The sequence below is a fragment of the Globicephala melas genome, chromosome 16 (assembly GCF_963455315.2).
Source record: "Globicephala melas chromosome 16, mGloMel1.2, whole genome shotgun sequence".
Taxonomy (NCBI): Eukaryota; Metazoa; Chordata; class Mammalia; order Artiodactyla; family Delphinidae; genus Globicephala; species Globicephala melas.
Window position 1 is genome coordinate 47,986,920 of NC_083329.1, and position 17,712 is coordinate 48,004,631.

The 17,712-nt window shown below is 43.2% G+C and overlaps 1 protein-coding gene across 1 annotated transcript in view; it reads right to left on the reverse strand.

The window, feature by feature from the left end:
* Positions 1 to 8,255: 8,255 nt before the first annotated feature.
* Positions 8,256 to 17,712, reverse strand: part of SNCG (synuclein gamma) — a 32,666-nt gene continuing 23,209 nt past the window's right edge. The window contains exons 6-7 of the mRNA XM_060286399.2: positions 9,352 to 9,414; positions 8,256 to 8,424 (exon numbers count right to left, since the gene is read on the reverse strand). Coding sequence (XP_060142382.1) covers positions 9,391 to 9,414 — 24 coding nt within the window. The 3' untranslated portion in view covers positions 8,256 to 8,424; positions 9,352 to 9,390. The remainder of the gene's footprint in view (positions 8,425 to 9,351; positions 9,415 to 17,712) is intronic.

The following is a 17,712-nucleotide window of genomic DNA, read 5'->3' on the forward strand; positions in this document are numbered from 1 at the left end:
TGACCACCATGCTAGGTATGAGAACACCAGTCTCCACTCCACCCACAGGGACAGTACCAATACTTCCAATTTTGTAGACGTCCTGGAGGGGCACACACAAGGAATACACCAGCTGGTATTTTGACAAGTTAGTCTGTGGGAGAAGTGATCCTCTTGCCTCAGAGGATATATTTTTAGACTAAGTGTCCCAGTGACCCCCCCCACCTTTTTTTTTTTTTTTTTTTTTGCGGTACGCGGGCCTCTCACTGTTGTGGCCTCTCCCGTTGCGGAGCACAGGCTCCGGACGCGCAGGCTCAGCGGCCATGGCTCACGGGCACAGCCGCTCCGCGGCATGTGGGATCTTCCCGGACCGGGGCATGAACCCATGTCCCCTGCATCAGCAGGCGGACTCTCAACCACCGTGCCACCAGGGAAGCCCCTCCCAGTGACCCTATTTAATGGTATTCGTATTGGCCATGTGTTTTTGGCCTTCTCTGGGGTGCGGTTAGCACACACTTCTGGTCTCACCTTTCAGAGACCTGTGGGGAAAGAGCTGTCTCCTCTCCTGGGGCTTTCATGAGTGCCATCCGTAGGCTTAATGTGTGTTCTGGTGGGACTCTGATGTCAAGCTATTCTGGTGAAAAACTTCAGGGTGAGGTCTACCAGAAAGTTAATCAACTCATTCCCCACTGTCAGTTTTCCCCAGGGCTCCTGTGAGGAATTAGGCGCCTCAAGTCCAAGGGAGCCCCTGGACTGTTCATTCACCAGAGTGTTTCTCTCTTTCTACCATATGAGAGAGGCTCTCATCTTTTGTTTTTCTGCTTATGTTTTAGCCTAGGGCCACCTGTTTTCCTTCCCCAGTGGTGACTTACTACCAAAAAAGTGGTGTTTTGTTTTGCGTCTTCTTTCTTCTGTTGTTCCTATTGAACACTTTAAAAGCAACATCTACCAGTTGAAAAGGGTTCATTCCAAATGCACCATCTAATCTTTGCAACTTTCTCCCGATATCTGAGGCACTTTGCCCTCACCAAAAGGTCAAATTTACCATTCTAATATTTTCAGGGGCCTCGGGATCTGCATTAGTATGACATCTGTACACCTGATAAATCCTTTCCAAAAATTCAGAGACATCTTCATTTGTTTTGCTGAATTTCTTGAAAATCTTTTGCTTTGCTTCTCCTTTTCAAAGCCCTGCCAAGATGCACCAATAACTAGTTTTCTAATAAGGGCATTCTTCCCCCACTGCAGTCCCAATCTGGTTCAGCTGAGGGATTTCAGCTGCCAAGTGGACTTCAGGTGTAGAGGATCCTCCCTATTCAGGAGGGTTGCAATCTTTCCAATTAAACAAGCCTGAGAAACCCAGCGGGCAGATCATTTGCATTTAGGTTTTACCTATGAGGTAATGGGGGAAGGGAAATTGCCGTCCCCTGGGAGTGGCTCCTGGCCCAAATTGGGTGCCCTGTTGGTTCTTAGATGGTGATACCAGACCATGTACCTGAGCCCCAAAACCTAATGCACGATTTTGTAATTGATCCCTTGAAGGAAGGGAAGTCCTGAGCCCCAGTGCCAGGAATTGGGGCTGGATAGGAATGGAAGGTGCTGGAGGAGTTGGATATATTGGCCAGGCTGGGACAGCTAGCTCAGCTGTAGGAGTTACAGTTTGAAGCAACATATCCCCACTCTCATTCCCTTTTTATTTTCCCTGATGTAATAGCATAAATGCTTACACATAAAGGATTTCATCTTTCTTCCCCACTTCTTCACACAATAGCTATAGAGTCATTCGAAAGCCACTGTAAAACCATAAATAGCCATTGACTGTCTCTAACCATTAAAGGGATGCCTTTATGCTTTGGCATCAACCAACTGGGATTACAATGCAACTGAAAAGAAACTTGGTTACTGCTGTGACACACAACAATTTATGATAATTACTAAAATTATGACTGATACCATTTACCAGGATATACCAGAATTTTAGGAGTTCCATATAATTTCTAGAATGTGTATATTAATAACTTTTACCCATATGATACAATCTAAGAAGTTTTATCATCACTTATTTGACAATGCTTCCCACATAATTTAACATATCAAATAAGCCTAATTAGTTTAATATTCCTCTGAGATAGAGAAAACAAATAATTTGAGGTGTTATAGGGACCCTTGGGAAAACCTCAAAGTTAGCTAGAGGTCAAATGAACTTCATTTAGAATTTGATCTTTGGGAAGTTCATCAAAAATATCAAAAAGTTTTAACCAGTGATAAAAGATCTCAATGGCAAATACAGATCACTTAAACAAACAATTACCAAAAGCAGTTCAATATTTTAAGAAAACTTTGTCCTCTTAGAAAACCAAATTCAGGTTGTATACCACTTTACCTTTAAAATTTGTTTTCTTGGGCTTCCCTGGTGGCGCAGTGGTTGAGAGTCCGCCTGCCGATGCAGGGGACACGGGTTCGTGCCCCGGTCCGGGAGGATCCCACATGCCGCGGAGCGGCTGGGCCGGTGAGCCATGGCCGCTGTGCCTACGCGTCCGGAGCCTGTGCTCCTCAATGGGAGAGGCCACAACAGTAAGGGCCCACGTACCACAAAAAAAAAAAAATTTGTTTTCTTAAATTCAGTCTTATCTTAGCCAATCCCTATCATGCACAAGAAATTCTTTCAGTGTTCCTCCTCCAAAAACCTTCCACAATTTTCTGTATCCACATTAATCTGTCCCTCACTTTTTCCATTCAAAAACAGCCAGCTCTAAAACAAAATCACCTTTTTCCCTTTAACAAGATGCGTCTTCATTCCTCATACCTTCTTTGCTGAAAACACACATCCTACATCTTGCACACTGAAATGCTCCCTTTATAATTCTTAACTTTAAAACCTTAATCTCTAGTGAAAAATCAAGAAGTGATTGTAAAACCGTCAAACCAGCATTTCCTGATTGACAAACTTATGCTTTAGTCTTCCTCTTCCAAGAAGGCAAATGTAGGTAAACTTAGACCTGTCCAGCAATTAATGTTAATATTTTATCCTATTTGAAATGACCCAGAGAGTCAATGAATTCTCTTCATTTAACTTAGTTTAGTTTCAAGTTATGAAAATCTAGAGAAACTATTTTAGATAGACCTTCCCCAAACATAATTATTCCTATAGAGTTTACCTAAAACTCTTACCTCATATACCTCTATTTTATTTAGTTAAAATCTTTGTCATATTATTATCTTCTCGCTGACAAACTTTGTTAACAAGAATAGGTATTGGGACTTCCCTGGTGGTGCAGTGGTTAAGAATCCGCCTGCCAGTGCAGGGGACATGGGTTCGAGCCCTGGTCTGGGAAGATCCCACATGCTGCGGAGCAACTAAGCCCATGTGCCACAACTACTGAGCCTGTGCTTTATAGTCCGTGAGCCACAACTACTGAGCCTGTGTGCTGCAACTAGAGCCTGTGCTCCACAACAAGAGAAGCCACCACACAATGAGAAGCCCATGCACCTCAACAAAGAGTAGCCCTGCTCGCCACAACTAAAGAAAGCCCGGGCACAGCAACAAAGACCCAGTGCAGCCAATAAATAAATAAATAAATTTATTTAAACAATAAAAAAGGATAGGTCTTATTTGATTTCTAGCAAACTTAGGCACAATAACAGCATTATACTTAATGTTGATGACTCTAAAGATATGTCTGTGGAAATCAAACCAACAAGCTTACGCAAACCTTAATACCAGATATTAGGTCAATACTGAGTATTTCCTAGATCACATGAACCCAGAATTCATTCTAGCTAGTTTCTTTTATATTTGAGTATTTACATAAGTGCTTAATTTCCTTTAAGCCAAATAAATAGCTCTTTTGCACATTAATGTTGGCAGTGCTACACATCTGTAACATGTACAAACACACAAACACAGGGACCTCACAGTTCCCATTCCAACATTTCAGCCATGAATCAAGTACAACAATGTAAAACTAACCAGTTACAAAAGAGGTTGGATTCAAATTGGGTTTCTGGCAGATGGGACAAGTCAAGATCACCGGCTGATGGCTGACCGCTGATGGCTGAACCCTTTTTACTAATATTTATTTTGCTTCTATTTCTATTTGTAGCTTTTGGTGATTTTAGGAACCAAGTGGAACCTTCCTCTTCTTCCTGAGAATGCCCCACTCTTAGATAAGAACAGACAGAGTTTTTTGGTTTGGTTTGGTTTAGTTTTTTCTGTTCCTTTCCTCCATTTAACATCAGTAAAAGTTTTAAATATCACAACTGATTTGGCTGTAAATGGAGAAACAGTACCAAACAAAATGAAATGAAAAACCCAAACGACAAACAGAAAATCTTAAATAAACCCTCAAGTTTGGTCTTGGGGTTTTATATATACCAACAACACAGGAAACCATAAACAAAGTACTTAACACAGCAAGGAAAGCAGTACATGGTGCACAGGGTCCCAAGAGAGCCCTGCCTAAATCCTTTGTGCAGATCCTAACAGGTACTGTGGCCACACATTGTTATGATGAAGTATCATCTTTCTCTCACCCATGGGTTCATAGCTGTAATCAGATCACTTACCCAAAACGAGCCTCAGAGGACTTCAGGGATAATTGAAACGTTCTCCATTTTTAAAGACAGAAGTTCAAGACAAACAAAACACAAACTGCGCTCACAAATGCTAGCATCCACGGGAACAAACGAACCAGTTCACAAATCAGATGTAAGTCCGACAACTCCTTCCTCTCCCCAACAGTGCACTCCACTCAAATACAAAACAAACTGGCTTATTCTGGAGAAAAAGCCCCAAACAGAGGAAAAAGTTCCCGGCTGTACACACCGAAGCAACTTACCCTACTGTACGGAGCTTGTTGGCTCCCAAACGTCGATTTGTTGCTCCAACTGCCAAGCTCTGGGGAAGCCGGTGCCACTTTGGGGAATTTTGAAGGTAAAGATCCTCAGGACAAGCTGTCCCGGCAGCTGCTAGGGCCTTACCCCAAATTCCCCAACCAGGGCTGGCTAGCCACAAGTAGCAAGGCTCCTGGCTGGCTGCGCCCAAATTTGTTAAGAGTCCAAGCTCGTGCTGCTCACCACACTACAGGCCAATAAATCAAGAAATGAGTTGCTGGGGCGAGGAAGAGTGACTTTATTCAGAAATCCAGCAGACCAAGAAGATGGCGGCCTCACGTCCCAAAGAACCATCTTGCCTGAGTTAACATTCAGGCTCCTTTTATACTAATAGCGGAGGGAATAGAGTCAAACACTTCTGGTTTCCATCAGCCCCTGAGGCGATGTGTTAATTCCTTCCTCCCCGCAGTCCTGCACAGATGGGCCTGGTCAGGATGTTCCCTGTGAGCTAAACAAAGGTATTTTAGCTTAATGCTCATTACCTGGGAGGCAGGGTTCCCTGAGATGGGCCGTTGTGTATCATTTAAGCTTACAGGCAACATCCCTTTAGTGATTAGCTTGTAATAGAATACAAAGGTTCTTCCCTACTACATTGGTTTTCAAGGCTTACAGTGGAGCTGGAAAGGTGGGGGGGAGAGATGAGAAAAGAATAGGGCAAGTTAAAAACATTACAAAGCTGCTGTTCTTAAAATAAGATTGTTTTAAATTTGTTTTATGTAAATACTCCCTGGATTACTGTAAGCCTTTGGTTAATTTCCAGAGTTCTGAAAAAAGTTGATTCTGACCATATTTTTGTCAGTTTTCTCATGATTTTTATGGAGAATTTTTGGAGATCTTGGAGAAAGTCAGCGATTTTCTTTGACATCACTCTTGCCTGCTTCTTATAACATGCTTAGAGTCTGGGGTTGATGCCATGCCCCTCACTGCACAATACACACAGTAAAAAGAAAATGAAAGATGCAAGTATCTATTTTAGAACAGCACACTGCAAGGTGACGTTAAAGGAACGTGGGAGTGCTTCTCCAACTCTCTGTGAAGGAGGTCCGGTTTTTTTGATTTTGGTTTGTTCCTTAACCTCATTCATCATGACATGTGGTGCTACTTCTGCTACTTCCTGTGACTAGTTCACATGCAACTTACCGTACAAGTTCAACAACCTGAACTGGTCTATACCCCATTCGACAAGAATTCTCCACTGATCACACTCTTGTAGGTCCAGGAGATGCCCAATTGCTTTAAGAGTTTCTAAACACTGTGTTTCCTTACTTCCCTTGTTGCCAAGTGGCAATAAAGTTTGAAATAAAGTTTGAATAAAGTTTGAAACCGGCAAACTCTGAGTAGCACTTAATGAGGAAGCAATCTTCAATAAGCTGGTACGTGGCCTCCACAACCACATTTTAAAACATATGTATTGGTTTTCTCTTAAATTCAAGCATCATGGAAATACATAATATAAAAAGTGAGGATTCCTCATATTCTCACAGAGCTGAACACTTTTAATATTTGTTATATACATGCTACCAGTTTTCTTCTATTCTTATATGTTTGCTTTGTAAAAATGAACTTATTCTACATACATTTCACAAACTATTAACTTATTTGTACATGTTCCCTAATGATATATGTATACTTTCCTCCTTAACAGCCAGAGTATTCCATTTCATATAAATGTGATCAATGTTAACCAGTCGTTAGGTGGCCATCTAAGCACAAGTCCCATTTTTCAAGCTAAAGCATTATTAATACACTAGAAGTAATAAGTGTCAACTCTAAACCGTCAAATCTAACAAGCAGAGTAAAGCTTGCCGTCCAAGTAATTTCTGATTATCATTTTAGGGTGTTTCCAATCTCTTGCTATCATTAATATGTCAGAATGTATCCTCGCCCTTCAGGCCTCTGCCTGTACACCCAAAGAATAAAGTCTGGTAAGAGGAACTGCCATCCAAAGAGGCTGTTCTGGTCACTACTCTGTTATGGCCTATCTAGGAAAAGAATCTAAAAAAAGAGTGTATGTATTTCTATAACAGATTCACTTCGCTGTACACCTGAAACTAATACAACATCGTAAATCAATTATACCCCAATAAAAATTTAAAAACAAAAACCCTGCAGAAAGTAAAAAAAACTTCATTTGCCTCCTAAAATTTAAAAAAACAAACAAAGAGGCTGTTCTGGTTGACATTGCCACCCACAATCCACATTTTTTTTTTTTTTTTTTTGCGGTACACGGGCCTCTCACTGCCGTGGCCTCCCCCATTGCGGAGCACAGGCTCCGGACGCGCAGGCTCAGCGGCCACGGCTCATGGGCCCAGCCGCTCCACGGCATGTGGGATCCTCCCAGACCGGGGCACGAACCCGTGTCCCCTGCATTGGCAGGCAGACTCTCAACCACCGCGCCACCAGGGAAGCCCTCCACATCCTTTTGAGTTTGGGTCTGGATTGGGAGAACTCAAAAGTCATCAGAACCCAAACCAAGATATAAGGTCCATATCTAGCTGGACAATAGCGAATGTTCCAAGCCAGAACACTGGATATTCCTGGGCCATTCAGAAACGTGTGAAGCCAATTCTGAAAGAACTCCAGAAATGTGGGGAGCAACTAACTCATTCCACAAAACACCTTTTCTTCTAATTTCCCCTAAGAACAATAACTTCCAGCAGGATAAATAAGCAATGCCATATCTTTACAAGTCATTTCCTTTTTCTTTAATCCAAAATGTTAAGCTAAATGCTATTCAAACATGTTTAACTTTAATGGTACTGACTCACTCGTGGCAGGAAGGAGAGAAGAGCAGGCATTCTGACCCACTACCGCCAGTTAGGCCTAACCCAAGTCTCTGAGTGGAGATCTGACAGCAGCTCCAGCAGCCAACAGGCAGTGGACTCGGTTTCTCCATGACCTGATTCTGTGACTGTCCAGCAGAAACACTTCTCTGAAGCCTTTTTCAGAACATGAAGCAGCTCAACCTGCCTGAGCCTGCCCAGCTAACCCCTCAGTCAGGTTGGTCTGTTATCATCCCTGATTGCTGTAAGAATATTTCAAGGAAAACGCAAAGAACACATAAGCTGAACTGTGGTCCTCCCTTGGGGTGTCCTTGAAGCACTGAGGTGTCTGAAAGCTATGTATAGCTGCTGCGAAAATAGGCTTTTAAGAAATGTAGCACAGACACTAACAGTTCTCAAGAGCTCCTTGCTGACATAGAAGTCATAACGTGAGAGCAGCACATCTGATTTATCACAGGGATCTATCTGACCCCCAGTGGGTGCCAAGGTGCTGGCCTCTTGTCCCTGCAGAGTGGTGCGACACTCAGGACATAACACAATGTTTCCACCCAAACAGGAACAAACCCAGGGCTCAGTGTACACATTTCACAGCTGTTTATTGCGATTCAGGAAGAGCCTGCTGGTGGCAGGCACGCTCACTGTCCCAGTTTGCCCAGGCCTTCCGCTGCGTGCGTGACAGCATTTGTGACTGTGTTGGTCACCGTCTCAGTGACTTCCTTTACCACTTTGTCCCTTGTCTCATGGGTCTTCTTTAAAGCTCCAGCAATGGCTGTCAGGAAGAAATGATATCCAGGTGAGCAAAGTAAACAATTCAAGTCACTCGCTGGGTTGGAGTCACCTGGAGTGGCCTGTGGGATGTGGCAGTCTTACCGGGTCGTGCCCTGGAGGAGTCTGTGGGGCAGAGGGCAGCACAGCTCCTGAGGAATGCATTAAAGTTTGCTTTTATTTCTCCAAACAGGTTGCATTTCTCCAACTATTAGTGAGACAGAGCATCTGCTTGTGGGTGTACTGCCTACTCATGCTTCATTTTTCTGTGAACTGCCTGTTTGTATCTTTTGGTCATTTTTATATTGGGCTATCATTTCTACTACAAATATTTTTGCCCAGTTTGTGGTTTTTCTTTTGGTTTGGCTTACAGTTTTTTTTCCACAATGGAAAATTTTGAAGTTTTATATTGTCCAATTTACCTAGTATTTCCTTTATAGCTGTTGGATTTTCTGTCATTGTTAAAAAGACCCTCCCTCCTCTGAGATTATGCCAAAATCTATGTTCTCTTCTCACAATTTAATAATTTCATGTATTTGTATTTAAGTCCTAATCCATCCGGAATCTATTTTGTTGTAAGGAGTGAGATATACACGTGCTTTTTTACATCGTGATACTCACAGCACAAACATATAAACATTTATGTAAATATGTATTCATGTAAATATATGATCTTATGTCTCAGATGTTTTGTTCCAGCACGCCTGCACCTGGTCTTTTGTGATGTCATCCTCTTAACATTCCACAGAGGCGACTATCTAGATGGAACTTGCTTTAGCAAAGTACGGCCTGTGACCTCAAATGAGCACAGATAATTATACACCAACTGAAAGGATGCCACACTGGGGTCAAGGTGTGATCTGGTTAGGCAAGGATCAGGCTGCTGCCAGCACCCAGCTTCCCTCCTTCCCCACCCCGACCCTGGCCGTACCATTCTCTCCAGCCTCCTTGGCAGGCTTCACCACCTCCTTCACCACTCCCTCCACGAAGTCAACTGAAACAATGAGACAAGCCCAGAGTGAGAGCACAGTGTAAGCTGCCTGTCCTCACAGCAGGGCCCAGACAACCCTGGATACGCTGGAAGGGGCTCGGGGATGCTGCCCCCGCCAGGACAGGACAAGCTGCTCCCAAGAAGGACCCCCAGCTGGCTTCCTTCAGAGACCGGAGAGGGGCCCGACTGGCAGGAGATAAGCTGAGTAAGCTAGGTAAAGGCGCAGGGCTCTCCATGCCCCTTGGCCAGCGAGGCCTGGATGCCAACGAGCAGGCCCTGCTGCTGGCTGGGGACCTGGAGCCAAGGCCGGGCGTGTTTCCCAGGTCACCAGGCCTCTCAGGCGAGCTGCAGTCCTGCCTGTGGCCGGACGGAGGCTGCGCTGCAGTGGGAGGCTGAATGTCAAAGCTCCCTCCGGCAGTACCAAGCTCCCCAGAGCAACTCCTCCAGCACCACGAAACTCTCTGCCCTCCCAGGTTGGTAATGGGGTAGCCCTGGAAGATGCCACGGTCCGAAAACCTGGCTCAGCTTCTCCCTCCTAGAATCACCTCCACCACTTGGGTCCCTCGTGTGCAGACTGGGAGTGACACAGCACTCAGAGAGCTGGTGAAAAGAAAGGGGGTGCTCAACAGCAGCTGCAAAGTTCAAATGAAACACAGACAGGTTTGCAGCCCTTTAGAAAGAGAACAGCAAACTCCGGCACAAGCTGTTTTTCACAAAACGTCCAACACGTGGGGCCTGGATCAGCCTCCCTGCATCCAGCGGCTGACGTACAAAAAAGGATTTCTGGGTTTTTTGTGGGGTTTTTTGGCTGCATTGGGTCTTCGTTGCGGTGGCTTCTCTTGTTGCGGAGCACGGACACTAGGCACGCGGGCTTCAGGAGTTGTAGCTCGCGGGCTCTGGAGCACAGGCTCGGTAGCTGTGACACACGGGCTTAGTTGTTCCCCGGCATGTGGGACCTTCCCGGACCAGGGCTCAAACCCTTGTCCCCTGCACTGGCAGGCGGATTCTTAACCACTGTTCCACCAGGGAAGCCCCTGGGGACTTTGAAGAAACTGAAAATGTCCTTTGTGTAAACCCTGGGGGCTGACTTTGAACAGAATCAGACTCGGTGGTTTCTTAAGCAAGAAATCTTTGAAGCTTTAAAGTTATGGTAGGGGGAATCGGGAAGATGGTGGAAGAGTAAGACGCAGAGATCACCTTCCTCCCCACAGATACACCAGAAATACATCTACACGTGGAACAACTCCTACAGAACACCTACTGAACGCTGGCAGAAGACCTCAGACCTCCCAAAAGGCAAGAAAGTCCCCACGTACCTGGGTAGGGCAAAAGAAAAAAGAATAAACAGAGACAAAAGGATAGGGACGGGTCCTGTACCAGTGGGAGGGAACTGTGAAGGAGGAAAAGTTTCCACACACTAGGAAGCCCCTTCGCGGGCAGAGACTGCGGGCGGCGGGGGGAAGATTCGGGGCCGCGGAAGACAGCGCAGCAACAGGGGTGCGGAGGACAAGGCGGAGAGATTCCCGCACAGAGGACCGGTGCCGACCGGCACTCACCAGCTCGAGAGGCTTGTCTGCTCACCCGCCGGGGCGGGCGGGGCTGGGAGCTGAGGCTCGGGCTTGGGCTTCGGTCAGAGCGCAGGGAGAGGACTGGGGTTGGCGGCGTGAACACAGCCTGCAGGGGGTTAGTGCGCCACGGCTAGCCGGGAGGGAGTCCGGGGGAAAAGTCTGGAACTGCCTAAGAGGCAAGAGACTTTTTCTTCCCTCTTTGTTTCCTGGTGCTCGAGGAGACGGGATTAAGAGCGCTGCTTAAAGGAGCTCCAGAGACAGGCGCGAGCCGCGGCTAACAGCGCGGACCCCAGAGACGGGCATGAGATGCTAAGGCTGCTGCCGCCACCAAGGAGCCTGTGTGCGAGCACAGGTCACTATCCACACCTTCCTTCCGGGGAGCCTGTGCAGCCCGCCACTGCCAGGGTCCCGGGGTCCAGAGACAACTTCCCCGGGAGAGCGCACGGTGTGCCTCAGGCTGGTGCAATCTCCCGTTGGCCTCTGCCGCCGCAGACTGGCCCCGCATCCGCACCCCTCCCTCCCCCCGGCCTGAGTGAGCCAGAACCCCCAAATCAGCGGCTCCTTTAACCCCGTCCTGTCTGAGCGAAGAACAGACGCCCTCCGGCGACCTACACGCAGAGGCAGGGCCAAATCCAAAGCTGAGCCCCGGGAGCTGTGCGAACAAAGAAGAGAAAGGGAAATCTCTCCCAGCAGCCTCAGAAGCAGCGGATTAAAGCTCCACAATCAACTTGATGTACCCTGCATCTGTGGAATACATGAACAGACAACGAATCATCCCAAATTGAGGAGGTGGACTTTTAGAGCAAGATTTATGATTTCTTCCCCTTTTCCTCTTTTTGTGAGTGTGCATGTGTATGCTTCTGTGTGGGATTTTGTCTGTATAGCTTTGCTTTCACCATTTGTCCTAGGGTTCCATGCGTCCTTTTTTTTTCTTAATAATTATTTTTTATTTTAATAACTTTATTTTATATTACCTTCTTCTGTTGTCCTTTCTTCCTTCCTTCCTTTCTTTCTCTCCCTCCCTCCCTCCCTTCCTACTTTTTCTCCCTTTTATTCTGAGCCGTGTGGATGAAAGGCTCTTGGTGCTGCAGCCAGGAGTCAGTGCTGTGCCTCTGAGGTGGGAGAGCCAACTTCAGGACACTGGTCCACAAGAGACCTCCCAGCTCCACATAATACCAAATGGCAAAAATCTCCCAGACATCTCCATCTCGACACCAGCACCCAGCTTCACTCAACGACCAGCAAGCTACAGTGCTGGACACCCTATGCCAAACAACTAGCAAGACAGGAACACAACCCCACTCATTAGCAGAGAGGCTGCCTAAAATCATAATAAGTCCACAGACACCCCAAAACACACCACCAGACGTGGACCCATCCATCAGAAAGACAAGATCCAACCTCATCCACCAGAACACAGGCACTAGTCCCCTTCACCAGGAAGCCTACACAACCCACTGAACCAACTTTAGCCACTGGGGACAGACACCAAAAACAATGGGAACTACGAACCTGCAGCCTGCAAAAAGGAGACCCCAAACACAGTAAGATAAGCAAAATGAGAAGACAGAAAAACACACAGCAGATGAAGGAGCAAGATAAAAACCCACCACACCTAACAAATGAAGAGGAAATAGGCAGTCTACCTGAAAAAGAATTGAGAATAATGAAAGTAAAGATGATCCAAAATCTTGGAAATAGAATAGACAAAATGCAAGAAACATTTAACAAGGACCTAGAAGAACAAAGAGGAAACAAGCAATGATGAACAACACAATAAATGAAATTAAAAATACTCTAGATGGGATCAATAGCAGAATAACTGAGGCAGAAGAACAGATAAGTGATCTGGAAGATAAAATAATGGAAATAACTACTGCAGAGCAGAATAAAGAAAAAAGAATGAAAAGAACTGAGGACAGTCTCAGAGACATCTGGGACAACATTAAACGTACCAACATTCGAATTATAGGGGTTCCAGAAGAAGAAGAGAAAAAGAAAGGGACTGAGAAAATATTTGAAGACATTATAGTTGAAAACTTTCCTAATATGGGAAAGGAAATAGTTAATCAAGTCCAGGAGCACAGAGAGTCCCATACAGGATAAATCCAAGGAGAAACATGCCAACACACATAGTAATCAAACTGTCAAAAATTAAATACAAAGAAAACATATTAAAAGCATCAAGGGAAAAACAACAAATAACACACAAGGGAATCCCCATAAGGTTAACAGCTGATCTTTCAGCAGAAACTCTGCAAGCCAGAAGGGACTGGCAGGACATATTTAAAGTGATGAAGGAGAAAAACCTGCAACCAAGATTACTCTATCCAGCAAGGATCTCATTCAGATTTGATGGAGAAATTAAAACCTTTACAGACAAGCAAAAGCTGAGAGAGTTCAGCACCACCAAACCAGCTTTACAACAAATGCTAAAGGATCTTCTCTAGGCAAGAAACACAAGAGAAGGAAAAGACCTACAATAACAAACCGAAAATAATTAAGAAAATGGGAATAGGAACATAAATATCGATAATTACCCTAAATGTAAATGGATTAAATGCTCCCACCAAAAGACACAGACTGGCTGAATGGATACAAAAACAAGACCCATATATATGCTGTCTACAAGAGACCCACTTCAGACCTAGAGACACATACAGACTGAAAGTAAGGGGATGGAAAAAAATATTCCACGCAAATGGAAACCAAAAGAAAGCTGGAGTAGCAATTCTCATATCAGACAAAATAGACTTTAAAATAAAGACTATTACAAGAGACAAAGCAAGACACTACATAATGATCAAGGGATCGATCCAAGCAGAAGATATAACAATTGTAAATATTTATGTACCCAACATAGAAGCACCTCAATACATAAGGCAAATACTAACAGCCATAAAAGGGGAAATCGACAGTAACACATTCATAGTAGGGAACTTTAACACCCCACTGTCACCCATGGACAGATCATCCAAAATGAAAATAAATAAGGAAACACAAGCTTTAAATGATACATTAAACAAGATGGCCTTAATTGATATTTATAGGACATTCCATCCAAAAACAACAGAATACACATTTTTCTCAAGTGCTCATGGAACATTCTCCAGGATAGATCATATCTTGGGTCACAAATCAAGTCTTGGTAAATGAAAAAAAATTAAAATTGTATCAAATATTTTTTCAGACCACAACGCTATGAGACTAGATATCAATTACAGGAAAAGATCTACAAAAAATAACAATACATGGAGGCTAAACAATGTACTACTTAAGAAAGAAGTGATCACTGAAGAAATCAAAGAGGAAATCAAAAAATACCTAGAAACAAATGACAATGGAGACACGACGACCCAAAACCTATGGGATGCAGCAAAAGCAGTTCTAAGAGGGAAGTTTATAGCAATACAATCCTACCTTAAGAAACAGGAAACATCTTGAATAAACAACCTAACCTTGCACCTAAAGCAATTAGAGAAAGAAGAACCAAAAACCCCCAAAGTTAGCAGAAGGAAAGAAATCATAAAGATCAGATCAGAAATAAATGAAAAAGGAATGAAGGAAACGATAGCAAAGTTCAATAAAACTAAAAGCTGGTTCTTTGAGAAGATAAACAAAATTGATATACCATTAGCCAGACTCATCAAGAAATAAAGGGAGAAGACTCAAATCAATAGAATTAAAAGTGAAAAAGGAGAAGTAACTGACACTACAGAAATACAAAGGATCATGAGAGATTACTACAAGCAACTCTATGCCAATTAAATGGACAGCCTGGAAGAGATGGACAAATTCTCAGAAATGCACAACCTGCCAAGTCTGAATCAGGAAGAAATAGAAAATATGAACAAACCAATCACAAGCACTGAAATTGAAACTGTGATTAAAAATCTTCCAACAAACAAAAGCCCAGGACCAGATGGCTTCACAGGCAAATTCTATCAAACATTTAGAGAAGAGCTAACACCTATCCTTCTCAAAGTCTTCCAAAATATAGCAGAGGGAGGAACACTCCCAAACTCATTCTAAGAGGCCACCATCACCCTGATACCAAAACCAGACAAGGATGTCACAAAGAACGAAAACTACAGGCCAATATCACTGACGCACATAGATGCAAAAATCCTCAACAAAATACTAGCAAACAGAATCCAACAGCACATTAAAAAGATCATACACCATGATCAAGTGGGGTTTATTCCAGGAATGCAAGGATTCTTCAATATACGCAAATCTATCAACGTAATACACCACATTAACAAATTGAAGGGGAAAAACCATATGATCATCTCAATAGATGCAGAGAAAGCTTTCGACAAAATTCAACACCCAGTTATGATAAAAACCCTGCAGAAAGTAGGCATAGAGGGAACTTTCCTCAACAAAATAAAGGCCATATATGACAAACCGACAGCCAACATCGTCCTCCATGGTGAAAAACTGAAAGCATTTCCTCTAAGATCAGGAAGAAGACAAGGTTGCCCACTCTCACCACTCTTATTCAACATAGTTTTGGAAGTTTTAGCCACAGCAATCAGAGAAGAAAAGGAAATAAAACGAATCCAAATCGGAAAAGAAGAAATAAAGCTGTCACTGTTTGCAGATGACATAATACTATATATAGAGAATCCTAAAGATGCTACCAGAAAACTACTAGAGCTAATCAATGAACTTGGTAAAGTAGCAGGATACAAAATTAATGCACAGAAATCTCTGGCATTCCTATACACTAAGGATGAAAAATCTGAAAGTGAAATCAAGAAAACACTCCCATTTACCATTGCAACAAAAAGAATAAAATATCTAGGAATAAACCTACCTATGGAGACAAAAGACCTGTATGCAGAAAATTATAAGACACTGATGAAAGAAATTAAAGATGATACAAATAGATGGAGGGATATACCATGTTCTTGGATTGGAAAAATCAACATTGTGAAAATGACTCTACTACCCAAAGCAATCTACAGATTCAATGCAATCCCTATCAAACTACCACTGGCATTTTTCACAGAACTAGAACAAAAAATTTCACAATTTGTATGGAAACACAAAAGACCCCGAATAGCCAAAGCAACCTTGAGAACAAAAAACGGAGCTGGAGGAATCAGGCTCCCTGACTTCAGACTATACTACAAAGCTACAGTAATCAAGACAGTATGGTACTGGCACAAAAACAGAAAGCTAGATCAATGGAACAGGATAGAAAGCCCAGAGATAAACCTACACACATATGGTCACCTTATCTTTGATAAAGGAGGCAGGAATGTACAGTGGAGAAAAAAAAAAATCTCATAAAAGTATGAGATTAGATCACTCCCTAACACCATACACAAAAGTAAGCTCAAAATGGATTAAAGACCTAAATGTAAGGCCAGAAACTATCAAACTCTTAGAGGAAAACATAGGCAGAACACTCTATGACATAAATCACAGCAAGATCCTTTTTGACCCACCTCCTAGAGAACTGGAAATAAAAACAAAGATAAACAAATGGTTCCTAATGAAACTTCAAAGCTTTTGCACAGCAAAGGAAACCATAAACAAGTCCAAAAGAGAACCTTCAGAATGGGAGAAAATATTTGCAAATGAAGCAACTGACAAAGGATTAATCTCCAAACTTTACAAGCAGCTCATGCAGCTCAAAAAACAAACAACCCAATCCAAAAATGGGCAGAAGGCCTAAATAGACATTTCTCCAAAGAAGATATACAGACTGCCAACAAACACGTGAAGAATGCTCAACATCATTAATCATTAGAGAAATGCAAATCAAAACTACAATGAGATATCATCTCACACCAGTCAAAATGGCCATCATCAAAAAATCTAGAAACAATAAATGCTGGAGAGGGTGTGGAGAAAATGGAACACTCTTGCACTGCTGGTGGGAATGTGAATTGGTATAGCCACTGTGGAGAACAGTATGGAGGTTCCTTAAAGAACTACAAATAAAACTACTATATGACCCAGCAATCCCACTACTGGGCATATACCCTGAGAAAACCATAATTCAAAAAGGGTCATGTACCAAAATGTTCATTGCAGCTCTATTTACAAGAGCCCGGAGATAGAAACAACCTAAGTGTCCATCATCAGATGAATGGATAAAGACGATGTGGCACATATATACAATGGAATATTACTCAGCCATAAAAAGAAAGGAAATTGAGCTTTTTGTAATGAGGTGGATAGACCTTGGAGTCTGTCATACAGAGTGAAGTAAGTCAGAAAGAGAAAGACAAATACCGTATGCTAACACATATATATGGAATTTAAGGGAAAAAAATGTCATGAAGAACCTAGGGGTAAGACAGGAATAAAGACACAGACCTACTAGAGAACAGACTTGAGGATATGGGGAGGGTGAAGGGTAAGCTGTGACAAAGCGAGAGAGAGGCATGGACATATATACACTACCAAACGTAAGGTAGATAGCCTAGTAGGAAGCAGCCGCATAGCACAGGGAGATCAGCTCAGTGCTTTGTGACCACCTAGAGGGGTGGGATAGGCAGGGTGGGAGGGAGGGAGACGCAAGAGGGAAGAGATATGGGAACATATGTATACGGATAACTGATTCACTTTGTTATAAAGCAGAAACTAACACACCATTGTAAAGCAATTATACTCCAATAAAGATGTAAAATAAAATAAAGTTATGGTAAAAATTAAACTCTGTCTTCCTTTTTTTGTATAGGATACTCGGAATAGTTTGTTTTAATACTGAAGG